The 22,802-nt window shown below is 38.7% G+C and overlaps 3 protein-coding genes across 6 annotated transcripts in view; 1 reads left to right on the forward strand and 2 right to left on the reverse strand.

Moving 5' to 3' along the window:
* dnajc7 (DnaJ (Hsp40) homolog, subfamily C, member 7) lies at positions 1-7,852 on the reverse strand. Its single transcript, XM_028041629.1, has 15 exons — positions 7,834-7,852; positions 7,230-7,357; positions 5,418-5,506; positions 5,200-5,324; positions 4,832-4,945; positions 4,449-4,523; positions 3,881-3,999; positions 3,599-3,752; positions 3,277-3,441; positions 2,237-2,328; positions 2,008-2,081; positions 1,766-1,912; positions 1,535-1,687; positions 1,360-1,422; positions 1-1,260 (listed from the first exon to the last, which is right to left on the reverse strand). Exons 2-15 carry the CDS (start codon positions 7,301-7,303, stop codon positions 1,223-1,225), a joined length of 1,482 nt encoding a protein of 493 aa, XP_027897430.1. The 5' UTR covers positions 7,304-7,357; positions 7,834-7,852; the 3' UTR covers positions 1-1,222.
* On the forward strand, positions 7,324-10,367 carry nkiras2 (NFKB inhibitor interacting Ras-like 2). Its single transcript, XM_028041632.1, has 4 exons — positions 7,324-7,402; positions 8,380-8,502; positions 8,644-8,885; positions 9,152-10,367. The coding sequence occupies exons 2-4, from the start codon at positions 8,409-8,411 to the stop codon at positions 9,392-9,394; spliced, it is 579 nt and encodes a 192-aa protein (XP_027897433.1). The 5' UTR covers positions 7,324-7,402; positions 8,380-8,408; the 3' UTR covers positions 9,395-10,367.
* Positions 10,368-14,070: 3,703 nt separating this feature from the next.
* The window catches only part of znf385c (zinc finger protein 385C), a 135,756-nt gene continuing 127,024 nt past the window's right edge, over positions 14,071-22,802 (reverse strand). For 3 of the 4 annotated variants that reach the window (XM_028041622.1, XM_028041623.1, XM_028041621.1), the window contains exons 9-11: positions 21,438-21,536; positions 20,873-20,962; positions 14,071-18,733 (exon numbers count right to left, since the gene is read on the reverse strand). In XM_028041622.1, coding sequence (XP_027897423.1) covers positions 18,503-18,733; positions 20,873-20,962; positions 21,438-21,536 — 420 coding nt within the window. In that variant the 3' untranslated portion in view covers positions 14,071-18,502. The other variant, XM_028041624.1, reaches the window with a different exon arrangement.

Consider the following 22,802-nt stretch of genomic DNA (forward strand, 5'->3'; position numbering starts at 1 on the left):
TCGGGGAAACTAAGAGAAGGTCAACTTTATTGATACAGCTGATACCTTTCGAGAGGTAAAGAAAGGCTGGTTTCCAGAGGGCAAAGATGAGGAGAGACTTCTTTTTTCAAATCAGGAAGAAACAAAAATTTGCCAGGTTTCAAATAATTCACAGAGTCCGACTGTCTAAGACAACAATAAAACATTTGCAATTTAATATTACATCTTGCTTTGAGCAAAACTAGATGGCTTGGATCAAACTCCAATAACAAAGGCAGAATAAGTCATTTAAGCAGACTTCATGCAAACCTAGCAAATCAATTATCTTCCCGCAGAAAGGCTCCATACGTTTCCTTTTTTCAAACAGAAGTGTCTTCATCTCATACTGACAGTTTGACAGCAAATTTACAATAAATATAGATATGAAAATAAAAAAAAAACTGAAAAACTTTAACATCACAAATTAACACTTTACATTCCAGTAAAATGTACAATGCAGCAAGCTCAGAATGGCAACACCAAACATAAAACCCATGACTCAGCCAGCAACAAAGCTGCCACTACTGACCTCACTGTCATCTCTCTAGTGTGCTTTGGCCATGCCATTTGTGTAGGTCAAGACCTCCAGCTGTTTTCTGCTTCAAAAAAAAAAAAAAAAAGATCATCTGCCGCCTCGTAATCTACAAAGCGACGAGAAAGTGGGTTTTAATGTGAATTTGTAGCAGCCTGCTGTCATGTTCTTTGGAACGAGCGGGAGATGGGGCTTGCTCAGTGATTTTCCTCAGAAAACATTGATCAAGTTACCACGTTTCATGCAGAGAATACTCCCTCAGCAGAAAAGTGGGCAAAAATAACCGCTTGCTAGATGTAATATTGCATCTCAACATTTTCTCCCAGGATGACATTTCAAGCTCCGACACAATTACTGCACAATTTCTCTGTCAAAGCTCCACAGATTATTTGGATTGTTGTTGGTAGCCGTTACTGATTTTTGAGTTTGTTTTATTCTGGAAGAAAAAAAAAAAAAAAAAAACCCAGTAGGAATAATCGATCGGAGTCACCTTGGTGTCCTTGCTGTAAATAATTCACTGCGTGTGGTCACTGGGTTGCATTCATTCAGCCAATGGCATAGACAGGAATAATCTGACTTATAGTCAGTCATTAAATACAGATGGTGGGTAGTGGGGTCGACATTGTAGAAAAGTCCTGATGTTGTTGCTGTTAATGCAGACACCACCTCCAATTAACCAAACTGGAAGAAGAAGTTTCCTGGTCCAGACGCTGATAAGCAACCAGAAACAAATTTGCACTTAGTATAAAAATCTTTTTTATATGCAAACAACACATTTTACGCCAGGAGAACAGATTTTCTTCAATTACCTTCAAAGCTAAAACCCCCTGGTCCTCCAAAGAATGCCTTGAAAATGTTGTTGGCATCAAAGTCTGGAAGAAAAAAGACAAAAGCAATCAACAACAGCATCACTTTAAGTCTTCTCATTTCAATCTGTTCATCTATTGAACAGATTTACTCCCTGTTAACTCCCTCCATACTGACCTCCCATGTTCATGCCGTCATCCTCCAGGTCCTGCCCGCTGTCATAGCGAGCCTTTTTCTTTGCGTCTGAAAGCACGCTGAAAGCCTCGCCCACTTCCTTAAACTTTTTCTCCTCTTCTTTCTGCACCTCAGTACTAGCACTGCTATGCCGGTCTGAAAGAAACAAAATAGAGACGTCATTGTCATATACGTGTGTATTCTGCACCTGAAAGGTTTTTTAGCTTTAAGCACCTGGGTGATGTAAAAGTGCACGTTTGCGGTACGCTTTTTTGATCTCCTCTTCTGTGGCGTTCTTATCCACTCCGAGTATCTTGTAGTAATCTTTCCGCTTGCTTTTCTTTAACTCCAGTTGAGCCGTTTTGAGGAGATGTTTATGTTCTACAAAATAAAAAAACCATATTGATTTTATTTATTATATGATAAAACAAGCAAACAATCTGTGCTTTTTAGATGTTGTTAATTTAGAATCTTACCTTTTGTCTTTTCTGTCTGGTAGACCTTCTCATAATCCCTCACTCCCTCTTCATACTGCTCTGTGTCCATGTAGCTGAAACAAAATCTTACTTGTTTACCCACATAAAGCAATAAGCTGTCAGACTCAATACCATACTGACCATCAAGTATGTAATGAGGTCAGAAATTTTAAATGCAATATATAGCACGTTCATCTGATCATGACAAAGTTAAAAGTTGAGGACATACCACTGTGCTCTCCTTAAATAGGCCTTGATGTAGGTCTCATCCAGCTTAATGGCCTTTGTGCAGTCTTCAATGGCTTGTTCTAGTTTCTTCAGCTGAAGAAGAAAAAGAAAGAATAATGCAGAGCCTGATAATAAGCTCATGACTCAAGTCTAGTTAATGTGCAAATTGATAGAATATGGCATGAATACTAAACAGAAAAAGAACCTGAGTGTGAATTAGGATCATAGACTTACAGAAACATTCCTAACGTCTTAAGCTTTTCACATTTTATCACATTACAGCATACAGGATGCAAAGTTTTATTTTAACACCAGTTTTAAAGTCCCTCCACTGGCTCCCTGTAGCTCAAAGAATAGACTTTAAAATACTGTTAGTTTATAAATCACTGAACGGCTTAGCACCACAATACATTAAAGATCTGCTGTTGTTGTATGAACCTTCCAGACCTCTCAGGTCTTCCGGTTCTGATCTGCTCTGCATCCCCAGAACCAGAACCAAACGAGGAGAAGCAGCTTTCAGCATCTATGCACCACAAATTTGGAACAAACTTCCAGAAAACTGTAAAACAGCTGAAACACTGACTTCTTTTAAATCTCAACTAAAAACCCACCTGTTTAGAATTGTATTTGAAACGTAATCAATTACAAATTTATGGATGGAACTTGACTTAATGCTTTGTTTTGATTATTGATTCTATATTGCATTGTGTTTCTGTGTTTGTAATGATGTAAAGCACTTTGAAATGTCTTGCTGCTGAAATGTGCTATACAAATAAAATTTGATTGATTGATTGATTATTTTTTATTTATTTATTTTTTTTACAAATACAAATCTGAAAAATTGTCTGAATCTGATTATTATACATTATACTATAGCCGAGGCTATATAAAACTTTTTGTAACATCAGATTTCATTTTACAATTATGAAATAAAAGATTTAATGTTTGTGGCCATAGTGATAGAACAAGTGAAAACATTAGAGGAGTATAAACATTTTTAAAGGCGCTGAATTTTTTGACGATTGTCCAGGTGTTGCTGACCTTAGATCCAACTGTGGCTCTGTTGCAGTACAGTTTGGCATTAGTCTTGATGTTGTTTGGGTCTATTGTTAGGGCCTCTGAGTACAAATCATACGCTGCCTCAAAGTTGCCCTCCTTGAACGCCTTGTTCCCTTCTTCTTTCTTGGCTTTTAACGCTTTGGCATTCTGGAAAGACAAGACCACAAATTAGCCATAAAAGACACAAAGATGGTAAAATTAAACTCTAAATAGGTTAAAAAAATGTTCACTTGTATAGCTAAATTTCTTTATTAAAACAGAAAATGAATACTGACGGATAGAAATCTTCTGCTTAGTTACTCACTCTACATGCGAGTCGGGCCTTGTCGTGGTCAGGAGCCATACGCAGGGCCTGGACGAAGAACTGAACAGCCTTATCAATGCAGTCCTCATAATACAGACAGAGACCGCGCACGTAAAGAGCGTCAGCGTTGGTGGAGTCTATTCGGAGTATGTCACTGTGAAGAAACAGAAGGAAATACAGCAAGAAAGAAAGAAAATCTAGATTTTCCATGTTGTTACAGTAACTCCCTAAAAAGATATTTTAAAAAAATCACAAAAATCTAATCTTTTTCTTATCTCTCACCTGGCGACAGACTGAGCTTCTGGGTATCGTCCCAGTAAGGCTAAACATTCTGCCTTCAAAATCTTGAACTTGTGACAAGCTGACGCACTCTCCAAGGCACGGTCCATACAAAACACAACCTAAAAGAAAACACACAGCATTTCCATTCTTTGTTTTTTCCCGAGAGCTTCTGTAAACATGCATCTCAGTGAAATTCACTAACTATGTTAATTACACACAAAATTATATATTAGTCTTTGTGAACGTCAAACGTCAGAATAGTCGTCTCCCAGAAACGTTTAGAGAACTTCCTGCTTTCCTTCTGCTGACAAGCTTCAAGGAAATTCTGATTTGCCCAGCAGGACTTGTCACCTACCAATACCTGCTTTAATGGTTGTGGCATCACTGTGCTTTACTTTCGAAATGTCTTTTTTATTGGCCTTATGCAATATAAGAAAAAAAAAGATTTTCATTTGCTGTAAATTGTGATAATCAACATAAACAGAAGAAAAATATATCACTGTGTGTGTAATGAATCTTTTGGAAAACTTTTCACAGAGGACTAAAAATAATCCAGTAAGAAGCTTACCATTCTGAAGTCTCTCTTTTCAAATCCAATCTCTGCCATTCTCTCATATTCAAGGATGGACTCTGCATTCTTTAGCTGCAAAATATGATTCTTAGCCTTAAGTAACAATGTGGAAAACTTGCATTAGCAACAAACCAATAACCAGTCACTTTCTGCGCCTTCATCAGTGCTTGTAAAACCAGTCTGACATGAGCAGGGCTACTTCGGGAAATAACTTGACTTTAACTCAATGATTGCTAAGTGAGAACCAGCTCCACTTGATCGTTTATACATATATATATAAATATATATATATTACACATCTGGTCTGATCAGAATGTTTTACTGGTAGATAATCATATTAAAGTTTTTAGGTGAAACTCTAAAACTGAGGATGTGCTCACCTCCTGCTGGGCTTGGCTGTTATCTGGCTCCAGTTCCAGAACTTTCTGGAAACAGCGGCTGGCTGCCATAGCATTTCCAAGTGAGAGGTGGCACTTACCCTCTCGCAGATGTCCCTGCAAACAGGAGAGGCAAAGTTAACTGTCTAAAAAAACATAAGGTCTCCGAAAATTATATGAAAGGCATTCTGTGTTAAGTTATACATCGTTGATGTATGCAAATACAGGAACTTATTATTTAAGTGGTTAAATGCATTGCAATACCAGTACAAAAGGAAATATGCAGAGTTCACACTTACAACAAAATACAATTTTTTAAGGTTTTATGCAACTGAAATAATTTCACAGTAGTCTTATTTTGTCCAGCTTACTTTCATAAAGCTGTTGTCTAGTCGCACTGCTTGCTGGGAATCCTCCAAAGCCTCCCTGTACCGGCACAGCATCATTAGCGTGGCCGCCCGGTTTCCGTAGTAGCTTGCATTTTTTGGAGACATATCTGAAAAATCAATCAATAGGTTTCTCATTTCTAAAAAACACACCACTGATGACTGAATAAAACAGAGTCTAAAACAGTTTATTATGAATTTACCAATAGCCTTGGTGTAATAATTGAATGCCTCTGTGTAGTCCTTCTTGATGTAAAAAACATTGCCTTGCTCCTTGTATGCTTCTGCATCCCTGTGGGTAGAATTGGTAAAAGAAAAAAAAACATAAAAGAAATTAGAAAATGTAGGGGGTGTCTTAACCTTTATTTACATTTAACTTGCACTAAGCCAAAACGACTTCGTTTTGAGATAACATTTATGAAGTCAGTCAGTCTAGTCAGTCACTGACTATCAGTCTGTAGGATCCAAAGGTCTGTTCAAAGATAATCAAAGATTCTGTTCAAGATTAATGAATAAACCCCATAATAAAAACTGAAGAATACAACAAACAGCCTATGGATGAAGTTGTGAAAAATGCCTGAAGCTTGAAAGAAGCAATTTCCAACTCCACATCAAACAAAACTTAGTCATCTACTTAAACAAGCAGGCCACACAAAGAAAGAGTTAATCAGAGAAGCACTGCGACTCTGGAGGAGCTGCAGAGATCCACATCTCAGGAAGAAAGGACCAAGTGATAAGATAACCGTTAGTCGTGCTCTCCATAAATTTGTCTTATCTTATGAAAGATCGGCGAGAATACCACTGTTAAATAGTAGCCACAAGACGTCTCTTTTACAGTTTCCCCACAACCAATATGGGGGACAGCAAACATGTGGAAGAAGGTGTTATGCCCAGATGAGACCAAAATATAATGTTTTGGTCTACATTAAAAATGCTATACAAGGACAACTAAAACTACACATCCACCTGAGCACACCATCAACATGGTGTAAAATGCTGTGAGGATGTTTTTTGACCAGCAAAGCTGTTTGGGAAAGTACATGGGAGTTAAATACTGGACTATCCAGGAAGAAATCAATCATAGACTGAAAAAGAAATGAGGCTGGGGTGAAGGTTCACCTTCCAGTACAGCATACTGAATCGTAAAAACAGCTACAAAAGAACAACTTGGATCACATGAACTCTTCAATGCCAGGCCACTGCTGGAAGATTATATACAAGGAAGTAATGCAGAAGTTTCAGCTGTTTTAGGGCTGGGGCATACCTAAGTCTTGGAATGCCTGTCCAGTTTATATCAATTCGTAGCTACAGTTAGAGAAATAATGGAATGTATTAGTTTAGAACATACTCATTTATGTCTAGACCTTAGTCTATTTGAGAAATTTGTGGCAAAACTTTAAAATAGATGTCCTCCATCCAGTCTGACTGAGCAACATTTACTTCTCCAAATCAGGAATCTAAAATATGTGGCTGACAATGTAAATACATTAGAGAACTTCTGGCCTGAGTTAGCTAAACATACGAAGAGCCCAGATAGCAGAGCAGAAATGTCTATTCCTGGAGAAGAGGTTGCTATTTTGTATAGCGGGCAGGGGAGAGCAGAGCCAGGAACATATGACACCATGCTCTGTACAACTGCCATTACTTTATTTGGAAGCCTTTCATGCTTTACATCACAGCCACGCAGAAAATGAATGGTGCCACTGAACAGACTATTCTAGAAAAAAAAAACATGACAATGATGGAGAAACAGAGCTCACAGCAGCATTAGCTTTTGCTCTACACAAGTACAGACCGCTCTATAGATCATGCAAAGTAGTCACGAGAGTTGGAGTGGAGGAAGAACCAAACAAGCTACCATAATGTAGCTTAACAGTTAGCTGCAGAGCGCTAGTTAGCCATCAAAACACCTCACTAAAACACAAATGACAAGATAAGTTGATGGCGCGTAACTGCAAAAGACTTAGTTGTGTTTCTATTTCTGCCACTGACAACAAGTCACGTATTTCTCCCACCTTTCTATCTCCTCGTCACTAAGCAGTTCGATGTCAGGGTCCATGTTCACAGCATCACAATTCTCCGTCGCCATTTTGCCGTCAATGAGGGTGGGCGGGGTCTTAGACTGCGGTCGTCGTTACGTACACTGTAAACAGGAAGTGATCCGTTACCTAAGGAAAACGGACCGTCAGTAAGTCTAAATCAATAAGATTCCAATAGATATCGATAGGCACGAATCGATAAGAGCGTATGTGTTTTTGTTAGCATATTTTTGTTGCACAAGTCAGGTCATACTTACATCAGCTTCGTACTTTCTGTTGATGTGGTTCCGTATATATGTTGTATTCATGCTAATGCTAAGCTATTTCTGAAATCAACCCTAGCCAACATATTTTTTTTCGTTAACTCCAGTTACTTTCATCAAAACGTGATTGATTAGATTTCCATAACTTGCTAGCTGATTAAGTTACTTTACAAAAAATACTTTACAAAACTAATGAGCTAAAATTGTTTATGCAATAACTTTGGCTGTCAAACTATTGTTTCCACATGAGATAACTTATTTGTTCATTAACTGGACAAGCAAAAATGTAAAACATTGAATAAAAATGTATTACTGACCGGAAAGAGTTGGTTCTTTAGGTTGAAACGCCTCAAACAGCACAAACAAAGCTTTCCATTGAGCTAAATGATTTCCCTCCCTTACTTTTACCAGTCACATGACTCAGCAACTAACCTGTCAAGTTAAATGACCAAATGTTGACAGAAAAGAAAAAAAAATACCTTTAAGGTGTCCTTAGGAAAAAAATAAATGTCTCAGTAACCATTGATTGTATTAGAAAGCAGAAATTCAAATTGTCCTACTTGGTTACAAAATCTCCAGTGTGTGTCGAGCCAAACTTATTCTTTTAAATAATTTATCTCTGTGTCTTGACATTTGCTTAAGTGATAACATATCATGGGAAATAGCATGTGAGTAAATTAACTTTTCAAAGTTTTTTTCAAAGTCTTTACATCCAGTTAAGACATTTTATTTAAAAAAAACAGAAAAGAAAAGAAATAGCAGAAATAATGTTTTTTTCTGCTGTTATTTTGTGATTTAGAACATGAACATATGAGATCCACTGTCTTTATTGGCTTAATTGTATTTGTCTCTTTCGTCAACAGATTTTGTGACTGAAAATTGAGAAGTCATCATGGGAAAAAGCTGCAAAGTAGTTGTGTGTGGCCAGGCTGGAGTTGGTAAAACAGCGGTGTTGGAGCAACTACTGTATGCCAATCATGTTGCAGGTACGTCGTCAGCCATTTGTAATTTGAGGACACATTTCTGTGATCCATCTCTGTCACCATTGGGAGATTTACTGTTAAAACCACTCCTCATTTTAACCAACGTAATAAAAAAAATATGGCGTTAACGCTCTCAATTTTTAGGTTCAGACCCCATGGAAACCCTCGAAGATATTTACATTGGTTCCATTGAAACTGACCGTGGCACACGGGAGCAGGTGCGCTTCTATGATACACGTGGACTCCGTGATGGAATGGAGCTTCCTCGCCATTACTACACTTTTGCCGATGGGTTTGTGCTCGTCTACAGCATCGACAGCAAAGAGTCCTTTAAGCGAATGGAGGCACTCAAGAAAGATATTGATCGTCACAGAGACAAGAAAGAGGTAACAACTGAAGGGATTTATTCAGGAATGCTTTTGTCAAATTGTGTCCAATTATGTTTTTCTAGCAGCTTAATAAAACATTCTCAGTAGAGTGTGTTAGCCATAATAATGCACAATGTCCACAGACATTGATTTTTCTGAGACGGGGTTTGTTAATGATTACTTTTCAAAGCATTTACCTCCATTATTATTCAATTCACATCAGGCACCACTTAATGAAGCGCACAGTGGTCTGTGATTGCTAATCCATTAATCCTGACCCACAGGTCACCATCATCGTGCTGGGCAACAAGCTGGACAAGCTGGACGAGAGGAGAATTGATGCTAACTATGCGCAGAATTGGGCGAAAAACGAGAAGGTGCGTCTGTGGGAGGTGTCGGTGGTGGACCGGCGCACGCTCATCGATCCCTTTGTCCACCTGGCCAGCAAGATGACCCAGCCGCAGAGCAAGCCCACCTTTCCTCTAAGCCGCAATAAGAACAAGGGCAGTGGCTCAACGGACAGCTAAGCTACCTGCTCTGCTCGCCTGGCTTAAACGAGGAGTTCAAAAGGGAATGGTAAAGGGAATTCTGTTTTAGTAAAAGTTTTAAAAATGTGGAGAGGCTATCACAAGAGAAAAGGCGCAATGATTGTACAGATATTTCTATCCAGTTGGTGCTGTTCTGCTGAAATGCTACTTTAATCATGACATTGAAAAATATTTATCTCAAACCACCAAGGAAAAGGATCACCATGTTGATATTATGTCAATGTTACTGAATCAAATCATGTTTGGACCGCAGACTGTGTGCTTTGGACCCAGGTGTCTTAAACTGCTTACAATCAGCATTTTTATCCACAAAAAACAAGTTGCACATTACTGCTTTGATTTTATATACACTGAATGAACACACAAACAGAATCAGAAATGCAACCATGTTCACGTTACCTTATGACTGCTTTACAAACATGCTGAATTTCACTTTTTCTGAAAGAAATAATGACTGAAAGGATTGCATTGACATATTCTGAATAATCAATGGCGGTTTGTCGATCTGAATCTTTGTTACATTGTGCTTGTTTTGTGTTGCCCAATGATTGACATTCCTTGCAAAGTCTTTGTGGAGGATAGGCGCTGCTGGCTCAGGTGTTACTTTTCTGGTGGCTCCATGCAAAAACAGATGGCGCACAATGAAGTGAAATATCAGCACTTTGACCATTTAAGTCACTGTTGTGTATGATATGTTATTCCTGAGGTGTGAGTCATTTATTAACACTATATCATTATATCAGATCAGATGTGCTTTTGATGTTTGCTTTATCAAAACGGCAGAGATATGCTGAACATATATAAGTGTTTGTGCCATGTCTGTTGACACTATTCCACATTCAACATATTTAAGCTTTTGTATGGTCACACTTTTCAAATATCGACAGTTTGTGTCTGCTTGCATGTTTTGTAAGCAAATTAAATTCCTCTCAGTGTCTGACAGGGATGTTGACGCTGCTGTGGTTGGGCTGGTTTTGTTCAAATTGTCTCATTTAGCACAAGCTTCATCAAAAATAACATACAGAGAGGAAATTGCTCAAACCGTGTGTGTTTCCATCCATCCATTCAGTTCAATTCAATTTATTTATACAGCACCAATTCAAAACCAATGTCTTGAGTCATTTTACAAAACAATCCTTTTAATTCAATCAAACATTTTAGAAGAATTTTAAAGGGGAACCTGTTGACCTCCAGTCAAATGCCTGCGACTGAGCTACTAGCTCACGTTTTCTTTTAGTTCTTTCTAAATAAAAAACCAAAACTGTCATTGTAATTTGTAATTGCCTAACTTTAGAGAACTCTGTTCGGTCACTGCTTACGGAATATGGCACATTTAGTTTTATTTATTATTTTTAAATAATTTTAATTAATGTGTGATTTTTACAGAAAGGTTACTCTCATGTAAACACTAAAAAGAGGAGAATCAAATCCTTGGTATATAGTGCCCTCTCGTGGTGTCAACAAGGAATTGACTTTCCTTAGACAACTCTTCCTGAAATGTTTTTTTTAGTCCAAACATTAGACAACTGTCATCACGTTAAAGCTAATATTTATGGATTTTTAATGGATAGCTTTGCAAGACATGGATTTCTATAACGTAATGTACATGCTGATGTAACAATTATTGTTCTTCATGATAATAAAAACAATAACAGTCTCCAATCTAATTCCTACCCGTTATAGGAACAGGTAGGAATGACCTTTTTCTAGTAATTTCTTCTAATATAAGAAATTAAAGAAATAAAAATTCTGTGTTAAATTTTTTTTTAATTTGTGGCAACACAGGGGTAAACCACACCCCATGTATGGAGGCTGTAGTGATGTATCCCACTTACCTATGATGGGAAACAGTTCAGACGAATAGAAGTTCTTGAGGCTTAGTGCTTGTAAATATTTAGGAACAAATGGATTCTGTATTTCATATGCTTTTTCATAATTGCAATTAATTACTTTAAAACATATTCATTTAAAACCATATCTGTCCTTCACTCAAGCATTTGATGCGGCGCTAATAAAATGCAAATCTGCAATATGCACGAGCGAAAAACTTTTCAGTAACATCAGAAAAATGATTCTCCTGCTGTTTTAGTAAATCAGTGGCAACTGGAAATGCTGCCGTCTGTGCTCGCTAATACGCAGTTTCAGCACAACACCGAAACATGCACTTAGTTGTGTAAGTCTGGCCCCATGAATAAACTGATCCGATAAATTAGCTTAGGAAAAATGATGCCAGACAAAATTATAGACATTTCATCAGAGGAAATGATCTGATAGATCCACATGGGGCATGTTGAGAGATTAATGCACGATAATGAGAAAACCTCAAGTGGAACATTTCTGAAATTGCATTATGCACACTCACTTTAGTTTCCCTAGAGGGTACCAGCACTTGTTTCACTCATGTTCTTTTTAATGATAAGAAGCAAGCCTCTGCACCTATGTTCCTTCCCTTAAAGTGATTCAGTGAATGAATCATTGTAGAGTGTAATAATAGTACAAAGAGAGGCTTACAAGTTGTCTTGTTTTCCTGGTCAATTCTTTTCCGAGAATGGCAGCAAAGGCTCTACTGAGTAGAATAAAGGATGGAAAAAAATCCACAACACCATTTGTTAAAAAATACACTGTGAAAAGGATAGATTTGTCACTCGCCTACATGATTTATGAGTCTTCTTTCTCTGTTTGACAGCACAAACACGAAAGACAAATTTCTAGTTGCTAGTCACATTCACAGTTCAAAAAGGCGGCGCACTGGTGTCGCAATCTGAAATACTCTGCAGCAGCAGCAGCATGTCTCTGGATAAAAGGCTGAGGAACCACACTTTTTATATGTTGGGGGAAAAAAAGCTGATTTTAACTCTCAAAGCCTCTGCACTGGCCCAAGTTTCACCGTCGCAGAGGCAATTCCACACAACAGTGAACACATTCAGCCTAAATGCCAACACCACCTTTATAGTCTACTCTTCCAAGCCATGATTTTGGCAACAGTTGTCAACCTAATGCTGAGGATTTGAGATAAATTATTTGTCCTGAAAACGCATTGTCACTGTTACATTTCAAGCACTCTGTTTCAAGCAAACTCTCACATTTTGGAAATTAATGTATTTAAGTAACTAATTATTTATCAAGACCAGCTCAAAACAATGGTGAGCTCACTGAGCTTCTTCAATGATCTACTGATCACTCTCAAATCTTTCTGCAGTTTTTGTCCGATGCACTGCAACAACCATCTGAAGTGCAATAAGAAGGTTAGATGTTGCAGACTTACAAGAAAAAAGAAAAAGAAAATCATCCTCTCATGATTTAGGTGTATCATTCTTCCAATCATTCAGTATAATAGTGGTTTCAACATGTTTCCATTTACTGGGTGTATAGGATGTCTGCAGCTGTCACTCGTAGCACCAGGAACAGCCTGGATATTGAAAGCTATAGGTGGCATGATACAAGCATATGTGTATAAATAAACTCTGATAACTTCATAAATAATTTAAGTTTTTTTTTATGTTCTAGCCAGACTGACTGTGTAGGAGTTAAAAGCTACTATTTCTCTCCATATAATATCTTTAAGAAGTTAAAAATGTGTTGTAAAATTTGTTGCCAATTTTGCCCATTTCAAGTCAAGATTAAGAAAACCCACTGGATTGATTCACGTTATGAAAACCTCCTTTGCACTTTTACTTTAATTGGGCCATACTGCAGATGTTTTGTTGCTGCTTTCCAGATCATCAGCTGAACAATGACGTTTCCTCACTGAAATAGCATAATTTTCCTATAAATGCAGTTTTCAAGACCTCCACCATCACTTGTAACTGTGCTGCACAGAAGTATTCATCAAGTCTTGTGTACGCAGCCTGAAAAGTTGCAGATTGTATTCCTCCCAGAACACATAGCTATTAAAATCCAGCATATTTGTAAATTATTTACTTTTCACTTTGCACTGATCAGTCTTTAAAGCCAAATGCTGACTATTCTAAGCTGTGTTTTGACTACATAAAGCACTGCAAAACTGTCTATTGGAAACACATTCATCATTTGCACTCAAGCCTGAAAAACTCACAACCTCCCTTTATCCTGCAACCTACCAACTCGCACAGTTTGGAAGAGTGTGCATAAAACATACTAATCTTCATGTAAGGTCTGAAGACCACTGATTCATGGTAACAGTTTCTCTGCAAGATTTTGTAGGGTTCAACCAAAGCAGGGACAAGACTTGATACAGATTGCAGCTACACTGTCAAAAGCATTTTTGTAATTTACTTGGAGCACCACCAGCCTGGTAAAACACACCTGCTAACATTCAACACAATAACAAACCACCGCAAGATCACCGGTTTAGCGGCGTGCTCAAAACAGATGGACAATCTTAAAGAATAAGCAGTGTGATATTGATGCACTCTAGAAGGTCACTCCAAGAACCTGAAGATACATTTCCCATTCCAGTTGATTTCATAATCACGTTGCAGACTTTGCAGTTGAAGGGGACCTCAATGGCCCTTTTTTTTCTTCTTCACACACAGTATGTCATTGCCCATAAATCCTTTTCACATATTTCTTTTGTGTTTCCTGCAAAACCTTTTACACATGGAAAATAAAACCCAACACAAAAACAACAAAAAAACATAGATACATAAAAGTTAATTTCCAAATAATTAAAGAGATTTTCACAAGTTTGAAAAAGCTTTATTTCCCCAAATCCAATCCACTTTACTTATAATGTACAGAAATGTATTTGCTCATTTTATTTCTCATCATCCCATCCATGTGTACAGTGTTTCCTGCCCTCTGGAGCTATGGAGGGATACCCTGAATGGATGGTCATGTTAACATTTGCTCAACCTGTCACCCCTGAGAAGGCCTAGTTAATGCAACGTCATGATATTGTCTGTAAAAGGCCTTAAGTTACAATATTATTTCAGTAACTGCCAGCATGGTGGAAAAAAAAAGCTCACTCAAATCTTTTCGCTTTAAATATTTTCTGTTGTACGTTAAAAAACATGTTGATAAAACCATGTAAATAAAGAAGAAAAATAATAAAGTCCCCCCACCCTGTTTTCAAACAGGTATTCAACAATAACGTCATCTAAACTCTCTTCTATAATATTTATAATACAGATAACAATAATGACTCTGGTAGAATCTCTATAATTGCTCTATTTCTACATATAATCTGACTTTTCTTGGTTATTTAATTTAAGAAAAATGGTCACCCGGGTCAGAGTTCCCACTGAGCAATAGAAAGAAAGAAACAGTGAAGATTAAAGGCTGGCTGGTTCACTGAGAAGTGGGACTGGGGAGAACCATCACATCATTATGGCGAGGAGACCTGGCGGCTTTGCTAACCTAGAACGGCTTGGGAGTCATTAGAACACAAATGCACATCGGATGAAGAGGGTTTTTGTTAAAGCACAAGCACTGAATGGCAGTTACAGGTTATTTACGAGAGGTGGCACTGCTGCGTCAAACACATGTACACACGTTGCACAAATGCATAGGTTCCTGTAATTGAAGAGAACATGATTCGGTACGACTGCTGAAGAGAGGATGACACATGCGCTCCAAGTCCTGTGTTAAGACCTTGCCAAGAGTTTGTTTTCGGCATAAGGAAAGGGGAGAATGTCAGCAGATATCCTGCGTGGGAGTCGGCGCACGAGCACAAACAGCACAATGACAAGTCGATGCTGCATATGTGTCACTTCCACAGCACTTGTCGCTGACGTAACAATGTTTTTTTTTTTTTTCCTCTCAGTGGAAGTCATACAGAGGTCCTACTGCTCCGCTGAAAAGTGAAGCGGCAGTGTCATATGGCGCTTAAGGCAGCCTCCCTCCCTACCCTCCGCCCCTTTCTCATGTCGAGACTGGCCATGAGCATCAAGCATCAAGGGCAGCAGCTGCACAACTTTTTTATTTCATTTGACTTTTCACTGACAAACCAGAATTGGCCTTGGCTGTGGTGGGGTACACAATACACTGTATGAGGAGTTTACAGCAGAGAAGAGATAAAGTCATTGACACACCAGACATGAACATAAACATACTGAATGTATTGCTTTAAATGTGAGGCTTGTCATCATTACAGATAAACTATAACAGGATCATTCTCATTTGATTGTTTCTTTTTTTCAAAACAGAATTTGATAAAACATACACCTACAAATGATAATAAAACAAGAGAACATCAACATAAAAATCATTGCTTTTGTAAGTAAATCCATTTTAAGGTGCTTTTTAATGTGGTTGCCATGGCACTGTGCTTTGTATCCCCTCCTTTCCACACGCTGCGCTCAGACACAGCACCGGGACGTCAATCAGAATGTGGCTGAGCAGCCTTCCCACCCGCTGTCAAATTTTTCATCAAACACTGAAATCCTATCAAGTCATCAAGTTATCCATTGTGTTCTCATTATGTGCTTTGATTGTGTACGTCATTTCCTTGCTCCTCATCGGCTTAAACTGAGATCACAGCAGAAGAAAATCAGGGACAACGTCAAGGTGATGGCAGTGAGGTGAAAGGAAAATGGGGTTAAAAGAAGTGAGGATGGGAGCGAAACAAAGGGGAATTTGGCAGGATAAGACGTGTATAGCTGCAAAAAAATATTTTCATGCCGCTACCTTAGGAAAAGCATAATCCCAGGTTGCATGCATGAGTAATACTCTGAAGAAAGAATTCAGATTCCAAAGAGCAGATTTGCTAACTGAAAGATAGTTTCATTGACAAGCTGACCTTTTTTGGATCTTACTGACTGTTTAATCCTGGTATTTTTGAAAAAATAACTTGGACGCAGGGGCTGTTACTCTTACTTGAAAAGAAAGAAACAGACATCAGTAATGCAGATTTTTTTTGCATTTTAACACAAACAATACATAATTATAGACCTACAGTGACGTGTCGCTTTTGTCCTTGAGAGCCTTTAAAGTGATTACTTTGAATTTTTGAAGCAAGCTTCTGCTAAAAGATTAAAAGGCAAATAATTTCTTACCTTCAGTAATATATTTATTGTCTTTCTTGTTCATCTTAAATCCAGATTAGTTGGTTTCAGAGATTAAAGTTAGCAGGTTTCATACCTTCATAAAACACCTCCACCAGTCCATCTGTCTGTCTGTCTGTCCATCCCCTGTCTATGTCTACTTATCTAGCAGGGTCATGGGAGCGCAGGTGTTTCACATCACGCTTCACAGTCCAACAAGACAAACAACCAAGGCAAGGCAGCATTGCAAGCAACTGTGCCTCAGTGCTGGAAACAACTCCTATCTCAAAAAACACACCTTGAAACCATCGTCTTGTTCACATCAGGCAGTTGTATGCACAAAAGCCAATTAATATTTACAAGGGAAATCGAGGCTGACCCTGGATCATCCCATGCGAGACATGAACTTAGAGTTTAACGTTTCTGGTCAGCGCAACAGATCGATAGAAATGTGAGAAGGTCTAAAAAATATATAAAGTACCATTCATACTGACCTCTGAAAAGTTTCTGATTTTTACACTGCTTTGGTTTTAATTAATTTGGTTAGCCTGAGAAGAAGTGCTTTACATGCTCAACATGTGTGTCAATAACTAACCAATGTTAACATGGTATCAGATTAGGGTTGATAAAAAATGATTTGTGTAAATTATTGTGACATTTCTGAAGTTGCAGTTCTTTTAAGAAAGCAGAGGCCCACATTGGCTCCATTTAGGCTATATGCTAACTTTAGCTTGGGACCGACTAATCTGGATCTATAAACGAAGGTTCTACTAATACTCCAGCCGCAATATTACATATCTACCTTGCATTTCCATAGCATAGGAAGATTTTGCCTAAGGAGAATTGAGCTCCTGCATTGTCTTCCTACATATTTGAGATCGTAGCATGCATAATCTGATGGTCTGCTACACCAGACTGCCACAGATTTGTAGGACATGTTGGAATATAAACCCCTTCTCACTCATGTAGCAATATGCCACTGTTGCAGCATTTTGCACAACTGTGACTAAAATATTACAAGAATTACCCAATTATATATATGAAACAAGCTTTGTATTAGGACGGAACCTGAATGAATAACTTTCTCTTTGATTAATTTGGCAGATAACTATCTTACCACTTGGTATGAGTAGAGCAGTGAAGATTCATTCCCAGATCATACAAATCTTTGGTATAAAAAAGGAAAAATACATCATTCTGATGTAGCAGAACCCAAAACTACACATCACTGATCCCAAGACACATGCACTATTCAAACTGAGATGGCATTTCAAGCTAAACATGTACTTCAAAAGCATTATAGGACTCAATGTGCCATAAAATTGCCTTAATTATTATGTTAACACTCATGTAAATGCCTTTTTAAATATGCCAGCATACATGGCCAGGCAGAATCTGTGATGGCAGCTTAGACGTGCCATGTACTATAGGTAAGACACCAACACCTTGTAACCTTTTAACAAAATCTCACAATAAAAATTCAGAACTCTACCCTTAAACTAAGACGTTTTATGTTTTTTTTTTAACCATATTCACAATACCATGCAACAGCATTGCTTAAGCTTGTCAGCTGAAAACACTGATGAGTAAGGCTGGCCTCTGCAGCCATACATGTATGGCTTTGCTTCAGCTGCTTTACGGACCTACAAGAACAACTTTTCATCAAGCCTCCAAACATAGAAGATAAAAAAGGTTTTATAAGAGCATCAAGTAAAGGGACCTTATTTTGTGGCAACCACACTAAACATACATCTAGATTTTTTTCTATATATGTTTTCTAATAAATTACACAATAATATTTATAATTTAAACCATGTTGACCCATGAAATGGCTATAAATGCGGCCTCCTTGTGCCAGTCACTGTCTGGAGGCCTGTGCTGCTCTTGAGGTCGCCATCAAAGGAGCAGAAAGAAGGCATGAAAGGGGATCTTGGCCTTTGTGATGAGAAGCACTCTCAGGCCATCAGGCCTGGTGATAAATTGGAATTTGTGCACTCTTCCCATTTTAAGTCAAGTGGGCTGCATAGTTTGGATGTGACCTTTGTTGCGTGGTCACACTAAAACGAGGGCCTTGGATTTGGTAAAGGGACAGGGCCAGAGCTTAACTGGGATATCGGTTAAGTCCTTAATAAGGGGAGAAGATGATGGGTGTGTGCGTGGCCCGCAGCGGCCCCGGAGCAGGCCGGAACAGTGCAGGGCCCAGGAATGGGGTCTGGATGAAGGTGGTGGTGCCCACCGGGTGGCGCAGAGCCAGCGGGTTAGTAGCCACTGTGCACAGAGTTGGTTGGGTGAGGGGGCTGGGCAGGAAGCCAGTAGTCAAACTCTTGGTCAGCTGCTTCTGCAAGGCCAGTTTGGTCTGGAGAAGACAGGAATGGGGGACTGGTAAGAAGCAAGAGAAGGACACAACGAGGGCAGAACACAACAGTGATCGGGCAAACATGTTTCTCGAAAACATTGGCCCTTCGTTCAGACACTCAGCTGCAGTGAAGGAATATGCAAAACACCTCTGAGCAAATTATATTTACTTCTTTTCACATGAAGAATAGATGAAATATGAATTTATCCACAGGTGTCCAAACTTGCATAAACAAGATAGACGATAATAGACAATCTAGGAGTATGACATGGACACAATCATTTTCATCACTAAGTTGAAGAAAATATGTAGCTCTGAAGCTCATAGTTATTAAAAGGGTTATTCTGATCTTTTATGAAGATTACTTTACTTTAAGATTAGTCAATGAAGTTAACCTGATTACCCAGCTCATGTACACTGTTGTTCAAAGCTTAAAGGTTTGCTTTCTATACATATATATTTTAAATAAAAGGGAGTTACCACAATAACAAAAGCCACAAACTGCTTAATAAACAGCCTCCAAATTCCTGGATACATTTCTATCAACATAAAAGTCTCTCATAACCTCAAGTTGATTCCAGTTGTGTGTTTGTATTAGTATTAGTTTAGGCTGATGTCAGCAGACAGCTCCCCTGGTCCAACTGGTAAATTTAATCGAGAGCTGCGTATTTAAACTGCTTACTTTGAAGCCTCCTCTGGAAGCCACAGAGCAAAGCCCATCCATTCCTGCTCTTCATACTGTGTCTGACCTAATCAGTGTCACGTTTGTTGTAATGGACGTCTGCTCTGGTCCGTACTCTGGGGGTGTTTGCTGCTGCTGCTCCTCTTGCCCCTGGCTGTCTGCATACGCACAGGAAAGGGCAGAGAGGTCCTAGTGCAAAACTAAACAGCCAAATATGGCATAACTACTAATAAAACTGACTGTTGTGACCAAAAATAATTTTATCTTCATTACTTTTTCATAATTTTAGGGAGGATAAACGTCAAAATGCCACTCTTAAAAAATTTGATCACAAAGATAGCCCTTTAGATGCAACAAGTGTACTCACACCCCTCTGACTTCTTTCACTTTTTGCCACATAATAACCACTGAACAGATTTTAAAGGGCCTTCAGACCAACACTAAGTTCCAAAAAAATTGTGTGGAAGGAAAATAACATGCTTTTAAACAACATTTCACAAATATAAATCTGAAAAGTGTAGCAAACACATGGACTTAATACATAAAAATATAAAAAAACCCTGAACATGCTTTTATATTCAGCCCATATGAATGAATAATTGTGGAACCACTAGTCTTTAGTTTTATGCTGTTGCTAATAGATGTTGAGCAACATAGCTCCCCAGAGCATGATGCTGCCACAAAAATATTTTCAGCATGGGCATGGTTTGCTTTAGCGTAGCTTGTTTTCCCTCACACATGTAATCAAAATGTTTCATTTTGGTCTCTTTGACTGTAGACCTACTTACCGTTTTTGTGTTCCCGATACAGCTTGTTGAATAAGAACAACCAAAGCGAGCTTTAAACTTCTCCACAACTTTATTCATGACCCAGCTTGTGTATTACCAATTGGATCGCAGCTGAAGGCAGCTGAATGCTCAGGGTTAGACGTATCAAAGTAAGAAGGTTGAATACAAATGCACTCTACACTTTCCAAGTTTTATTTGCAAATCTTTGAAAACCATGTACCATTTCCAAACCAATAGTTGGTCTATTACCTAAAATCTGTTGAAGTTTGTGGCTGCAATGTGAAAAAATGACATAAGTTTTAAGGGGCATGAATAGTTTTATAAAGTGCTGTGCATCTGAGATACAAACTGTTTTATATATTTGTCTTTTGCTAAATATAATAGAAGAAGCTTGAGGTCCCAAAGTGTTTTTTCTTTCTTTTTTGCTAAAAATTCACCTTATATACGGATATAAACAAGTTCCACTATGCTGGTAATGAAGGTAAACGTCTTTTGTAATCTTTAACTTTGTGGAAATGTGAAAAAAGATCAGAGCCACCCCTTTAATGTAAAAGTGACTTCCTTATTTTCTTTGCTTAGTCCCCTGGCCATAGTCAGGCCTAAACTTCAGCCAGCACAAGTCTCTCCTTCCAATTCCAAACCGCAGTCTCAGCCTCGCCTGCTACTGACCTGCGAGGAGAGAGAGGTGAGGTTGCACTGGGTGAATGCTTTCTTCATGGCAGACACAGCCACACCTGCATAGCCACTCCATCTCACGTTCTGTAGGATGAAGGAGGAGGAAGAGGAGGAGGAAGAGGAGAAAAGAGAGAGGTGGGGGAAGTGTGTATATGACAGGAGTAGAAAAGTGATTAATCTAGAGTGCTGAATCAGGCTGCTGTTGCCAGAGTTGGACAGCGGGGAGAGCAGGACTAATTTAGACTTGTCTCAGGGGTTGGGGACTCACCGACTATAAGAGTGTGTTTAACCTCTCTGACATTACAGAGACACAGGCATGCTGTCACAACATGATACACTGTAGAGACCTTTAAAAGCCATGGGATTCTGTGTTTTTTATGTCCTGAATGTTATGAACAGTTGCGATAAAATCACCATTAACTCTGAGAGTGGAACTGAAACGATCCAGTTCTGGCAAATATATATACACTGTGTTGAAGCATCTCTACTGTAAGAAAACAGAATTGTTTCTTGTTTGTCTTCATGCATATTCGCCCACATCTTCAGGGCTGAGACTCACCGTGAAGCTGGAGCTTGGCTGGCTCTTGCTGTGGGGGGTAAATTTGGGTTTGGGCGGTTTTCCGGCCAGCCGATCCTTGTGCCTTCTGCTGTTCATGTGCTGCCGAGACCAGCAGAAATACCATTAGCCGGTTCACAAGCATCTGTCGCACCACAGCGGAACAACCTCAAATGTTGTCCGTTGAATAATAAATACACGCTGGGTATGAGGTGCACAGAAATTACATTGCATTACTTTATTAAAGCTGCCCTGCCGGCTGCGGTACCCTACAGGCTTTTGTCCTCCTGGGAACAAGGATGTTTATATAAGACTGGTAGAATGCATTTAGGGCTAAAACAGACTGGGAGCTCATACACATGCCAGCACATTCTCTGTTATTTTTCCACATTCCACTCCAGTGTAGACAGTCTCATGACTCACAGAAATAGTATTAAGTGAACATCAAAAGGAGAGAAATTACTTCCCGACTGTGGTTTGATGCTAATACATCCAGAAGAAACACATAAAGCACAGTAGCTTGCAATAAGTGGCAAATAAACACCTGCTCTCTGGGCATTTTGTTAAACTAATAGATGGTAAAAATAGCAGCTTAAATGTAGTCTTAATAGCTTTATTCATGTGCCAGAGCCATTAAAGAAAGTGCCACAGATCACTTGCATCAAAGTTAAAATTAGCTTTTGGATTAAATAGTCTTTAAAATTCCACCCTTCATGTTTATCACCAATCTAACCAAATTTAATGCAGTAGATTAGAGGTGAATGTAAAGTCAAGCTAAACATGCAATTTTAAGCTCCAAGTGTTCATTGTAGTGGATAAAGATCTGCAAGCGCTTCGGTTTTTTGATTAATCCTGCAGCCACATCGTTTCTCCGTGGAGCGGGTTTGAAGAAATTTGTGAGCAATGTTTTCTCCACTGCCAGGTGATTTGGGACTTCAGTGCGTTTCCCAGCAGAGTCAACATCACTTCTATGGCCTTTTTTACAAACTCATATCAGGTTGGCAGCACTCTCGCTTGGTATGTCTCAACAAATCTGTAGGACTTCTCCCAATCCCTTTATACACCTTCATTTTATATTTCAAAAGAATAAAAAAGCTTGGAAGTCCAGAGTATTACTTATGCTCAGCAGACTATCTTCCTAATGGTGTTTTGGTCGGTTTTGCTGCCAAAGCAAGCCAGAGTCCAGTAGACTCCTAAAGGTATTGTGCTCATCAACCGTTTGACAAACCACTTTTGCGTTTGGCACACTGCATTACGAAGCTGAAAGGGAACCCAGACTGGTCAGTAGATGTGGCCCCATATGCAACAAACTCCTGAATTAAAAAACAAAAAAATATTGCTCAAAGGTTTAAACATATATGAACTGCA

The sequence above is a fragment of the Xiphophorus couchianus genome, chromosome 16 (genome assembly GCF_001444195.1).
Source record: "Xiphophorus couchianus chromosome 16, X_couchianus-1.0, whole genome shotgun sequence".
NCBI lineage: Eukaryota > Metazoa > Chordata > Actinopteri > Cyprinodontiformes > Poeciliidae > Xiphophorus > Xiphophorus couchianus.